At 52.6% G+C, this 5,333-nt stretch overlaps 1 protein-coding gene across 1 annotated transcript; it reads right to left on the bottom strand.

Annotated features, from left to right (window-relative positions):
- Positions 1-943: 943 nt before the first annotated feature.
- Positions 944-2,308, bottom strand: LOC149080370 (uncharacterized). The gene has a single exon (XM_089238728.1). It carries the CDS (start codon positions 2,306-2,308, stop codon positions 944-946), a length of 1,365 nt encoding a protein of 454 aa, XP_089094854.1.
- Positions 2,309-5,333: the final 3,025 nt, after the last annotated feature.

Genomic DNA, 5,333 nt, shown 5'->3' with positions numbered 1-5,333 from the left:
CAGCGGAAACCACTTTTCCTCATTTCTCTTTGACAGCCTCAATCGTTTGTCAGTGAATATCTGTTGTTTAAATTTTGTTGGCTGGGATTTTTGTCAGCCCGAAGCAGGGGTGGATTTAAGGGCGGGCGCACCCCAGGGCCGTCATTTCAACTTTTTCCCGAGGGGGGGGGGGGCAAAGAGCATGTACTAAAGGTATGCATATATATATATATATATATACACCATTTGTAGTTTATTTTCAAAAGCCCGGGAAGCGGGGGGTGCCCTTAAAGACCAGACGCGCCTCCACGTTAATATTCGTGAAAACCTCTAACGTATTGGAGACGCGCCGGAGACCGTTTATTAAGTAAAAGAAAATCTGACTGCAAGAGCCATACAGAATGGACACAACCGTGGAAGACAATACTGTCCCATCACGAGTTCAAGATTCTTGGATAGATATATGTGAGAAAAGGAAAGGTGACAGAGCAGCGCGTCCGCTTTCGAGGGAGCTTGGTGTCCAGACCTAGGCTCCCACCCGGGCCGTCTGCGCCGGGGAGCATTTCTGCTGCACGTCTGCCAGAGAGTGATGGCTCCCATCTAGCCGTTGCTAGAGAGCGCTCCCATCCAGGAAGCTGGAGAGCCAAGTTTTACCAAGGGGGGACACCGCGCCGTCCCTCTACGACGGTTACAGAAAAAAAAAAAAAAAAAGATTGAGCGAAGCAGAGTGCCCGTGCTGTGCAGATTTCCAAAATGATGAAAAAAAAGAGAAAAAAAATAGTGCAAGAAAGAACAGTATACAAATATTCAAAATGTACAGGAGATCCTATAATACACACTATATACACACGATAATACACATGTGATCCTATAGTTACGGCGTCGACATCAGGGAGCTTACACAAGCCCTGGGTGTGGTGAGTGGGTGAGTTGGTCGTATCGCATCTCGTTGAGGGGTTTCGGATTACACCAGCATAAAATGTTGACCGGTGGAGCGTGATCTGGTAACTGGCGGGTCAAGATCATCCGTATTTCCGCTGTCAGAGTCGCTAGACGGGGGGTCAGACATGGTATCTTGATGTAGAAGGTGCGAAAAAGCTTCCAACAAGCTAATTAGTGCAGCAATTTTGTTGTAGTTGAAGGGGCTGCGCATCATACGTCGTTTCCATGCATATTGGTGCACGCTCCAGTCTCCCAAGAAGAAGGAGTGGTACGATTCCGTAAGGGTACATATGGAAACGTAGTGATGGAGATCGCCGATTCCCCCGCAGGCGCAGAAGTGGTTATTCGAGGCCTTAAACCTCTTCAAGTACGTCGGGAAGGGACCATGTTCGGTGTAAAAGATGATTTTCGTCCTTGACCACACCTCCCGACCACGTGAGACCGTTGGGACAATGAGGTTAACGTTGGTGGAAGTCTCCTCCGCATTCCATATGAGTTGCCACCTGCGGAGGACCAGCGTAGCAAAATGTGACTTCGCGTGCGAAGCTGACAGCGGGAGAGTGATGGCAGAAGTGGCTGTCGTGGCGCTTTTAGCTAGGGTGTCGGCTTCCTCGTTGCCTTTAAATCCTTGGTGGGCTTTAATCCATGAAAGGCGTATGCGTGGGTGCAGGAGGAGGGTATTACGAGTGTCGTTCACCAGTTGGGTTCGGTTGAACGGGTTTGTTATGGCGTGGAGGGAAGAGAGGCTGTCAGTGAAGATCATGGAAGGTTCAGAGCATGATGAAGCGAAGCGGACCGCTTGTAGAATGGCAAAGATCTCGGCTTGGAAGATCGAGTTGAAATTGTTGAGTCGGGAGCTCCAGTCTTGTACTCGGACATGGTTGCGGAATGCCACGAATGCAGAGGCCACGCCGTCGGAGTTCTTGGAGCCATCTGTGAAGATCTGCCACTGTTGTTCGTTGAATGGCGCCTGGAAAAGAGCAATTTGGTCCGTGGGCAGCTCCTTTGACGGGTGCTGGGGAACGCTGGGGACCGGGCGTTCAAACCTGTCGGCCAGGAATCTCGTGTTAAAAAACGTGACGTCTTCCCTGAACCTAAGCAGCCGAACCTGGCGATTCTCCGCTTGCAGAACGAGGCCCAGAGGAGGGTTGTGGGTGGCCAGCTGGAGTACCTTGTTCGACGTGGACCTGTATGCTCGAGTGATGAACAGGAGGTGCGGGCGCTGAAGAGCCTGAACCGCCCTTGAGAGCCTGACGCCGGGGTCGGAATACCATATGGATGCGCCGTAGGCCACTTGCCTGACAATCATCTGACGATAGAGGGTATTCCGAAACTCCTTGCCGTAGCCCCAATTCGAGCCTGAGAGGCGCCTGAAGTCTTTGAGCATCTCTGCCGTCTTCTTCTGCAAGTACGACACGTGCGAGAGGAAGTTAAGGTTCTTATCAATAATTATCCCTAGAACCTTAATTGATGAGGCATGCTTTAGCCTGACGTTGTTCAGTTTGAACGAGGGCTTCTTCAGGCACTTGTTTGGCCACAGGACCAGTGATTTGGATGGTTCCACCTGAAGGGCGTTTTCCTGGAGCCATCTGGAGATCGTAGGGAGAACGATGCGTCCCAGTGACGTGACATTCTCTGGTTGGCGAGCGGCTAGGACTAGCACCAGGTCGTCGGCATAGGCTTGAAGGAACGCCTTTGTGCCAGGGGGAAGGGGGAACGATGAGTGGAGAAGAGGATCGAATGCGAGGTTCCAGAAGGCCGGACCGGTACATGAACCTTGCGGGCAGCCACGCACTAAAGTGCGTGATACGTGATACCTCGCCCATGTCCGTAGACAGGGTGACCTCTCTGTCCGGCAGGATATCCTCTAGGAGCGCACTAAATGGGGCTGGGACATCAAGGTTGCGGATGGCGCTGATGACTTTCTCGTGGCGTACGTTATTAAAGGCTCCCTTGATGTCCAGCGAGATGACTGCCGTAAGGAGATTCTCCCTGCGGTTTGCCTCGATCGAAGTCAGCAGGTGGCGAAGGGCGTCGTCTGCTGATCTTCCTGCCCTGAAGCCGAATTGCATCGGATGAAGCGCCTCTCCTTGCTCCAAGTAAAACGTCAGCCTCTGTGCGATTAGTTTTTCCAGTATCTTGCCCAGATTCGAGGTCAGTGTGATAGGCCGGGATGACGTTGTTAGTGCGGAACCAGGCTTAGGTACAAGTACCAGGCGGCCCTTTTTGAAGATGGATGGGAACAGGGAAAAATCCAGGCACTTGTTGCACACTCCTGTCCAGTAGTCCAACATTGTCTGGACAAACGCCTGTACAATTCTGTTGGAGAGCCCGTCTGGACCGGACGCCTTGTTGAGTTTCAGTGCCTTTGCTATGCGGAGGAGACCTATGTGGATGGAAAGGCGGCTCATGGTGTGTATTGATTGTCGGTGCTTGGATGTGTATGTTTGTCTCCACGTCGGGAAAAAAGTCCCTGAGCTGCATGGCTGCCAGTTCTTTTGCTGAGAGATGGGGATGAGGCGTAGGAGGCGATGGCGGCGGTTTCTTTGAACGAAAGATAGCTTTGTAAGGTGTTCCGAATGTTGTGTTTGTCGTCGTGCAGAGCTTTCTCCAGGATTCGATCCGAGTACGTTTAACCAACCGTTTGAAATTGCCGCGAAGTTGTCGCAGGGAGAGAGTTTCTTCCGTCGTGTCTTGTTGGCGCCTTTTGCATCTGGAGATGCGCCTCTCCAGGGCTCTGATGGCCCTTTTCTCTGTCGAAAGTTGGGGGGACCACCAGCGTATGCCCTGCGTGAAGGTTGGGGGTAACTTGACTCCGAGAGTGGATGCGCAGGACGCTTGAAGAGCAGAAACCAGCGTGGTAACGTGCGTGTCGAGATCCGCTTTTGTGGAGATGAGGGGCAATTCCCGGCAGAGTTGATTGAGTGCTGCAGGGAGATGAGCGCGGAGTCTGAGCAGGCATCGTTGCGTGTCTTTATACCGGATAGGTCCTGGCAGGTTGTGTTGAAGGTGGCGATCGTGGACGTGAATGTCGATGTACTTGTGGCTGGAAAGGGATTTATTCCTTGCGTCCACGGCCCACTTCGTGCGATCAAAGATATGCTTGGAACTTGTGAATGCGATATCTGGCCAGCCGGAGCCCGTTCCATGCGTGTATGTGGCAGGTGAAGAGCGGTCATTCAGCAGGAAAAGGTCAAAAGACGACAGGAAATCCAAGACTTTTCTGCCCCTGTCATCTTGATTTCTATAACCCCAGACAGGGCTGTGGGCGTTGAGGTCTGTAGCAAAGATAGTGTCTGCCGGGCCTGCTGCCTGGATGAGAGAGTCCAGTTCGGCAATGGACGCGTCAATGTCCGCTAATGGCGAACAGTATGCCGAGCAGAGGACCACCGTAGAGGATGGGAGGGACAACTTGATGGCAACTGCCCCTTGGCTGTGGAACAGGAAAATGGGGGAAAAGGACTGGTTGATTTGGATGATTGCCGCTTTTGGGTTTCGGGACTGCCAGTAACGCCAGTTATTGGGGCAGTCCACTCTGTGGTGCAGTAGGGCTGGCTCTTGCACAAGGAGGAAGTCGTATTCATGTTTCCTGGCGTGGACGTAGGCGTTGGAGGTGGCGGCATGTGCCTTGTCCAGATTGATCTGTAGGATCTTAAGGCCTCTCCCAGAAAGCGAGGAAGGGTCCAGTAGGGAGTCTGAGTCAGAGTTTGAGGAAGAAGTTGTTGATGAAGACATATAATGGCTGGGAGGAGAACAGAAAAAAGTTAGGCAATGTAGATGTTATGCTTAAGCTTAAAGTTGTTTGATATCTCCTGTACCACTTGGCGACGGAATGTTGTGGTCTGTCCCGTGATGGTGATGCCACTTGAGGTAAGTTTAGCAGCGACTAGTGGTTTGGCTTCCAGCGAAATGATGTTGGAAAGGAGGATTTGCTCCATGAGGTCGTCGTAAACCTTCCTATTGAAGTATGCGTGGAGGGCCCACTGCCTGGAGAAGTGCGAAGTTTGATGGGCGTTGCCCACTGCCCTTGCATACGTGGTATAGCGAGGAGGATCCATTGTAAAAGATTGTTGGGGGCGGCTGTTCAGATGCGGGGCGCTGGAGGGGTGGTCAGTAATGCGAGGGCGGTCCCTCTGGAATTGCGTCGCTCTGGTTGGTTTCGGGCGCTGCCCATGCGTGGGTGTTGTTCGAGCCCAGTCGTTGCCTCTCACCATGTTGGGGCGCCGGTTGGGGTCAATAGTCCGCTCCTGTTGCTGACGTCTTCGGTCAGGGTGCTCACGAAGGTTCTGTTCTTGATGAGGGGTTGCCGTGTATCTATTGCGAATGGGGGGGGGGTTCCGAGGGCAGGTCGAGGGGTGTTTCTTCAGGTATCTGGGCGTTTCGAAGTGGACGTGGCGGGATCGCTTTGGCGC

Source organism: Pholcus phalangioides, unplaced genomic scaffold (assembly GCF_987345545.1).
Source record: "Pholcus phalangioides strain wild (caught in Gottingen) unplaced genomic scaffold, Ppha-v1.0 ptg000011l_1, whole genome shotgun sequence".
NCBI classification, from domain to species: domain Eukaryota; kingdom Metazoa; phylum Arthropoda; class Arachnida; order Araneae; family Pholcidae; genus Pholcus; species Pholcus phalangioides.
The sequence above is the reverse complement of the archived record's forward strand: the minus strand, read 5'-3'. Positions and strand labels throughout refer to the sequence as shown.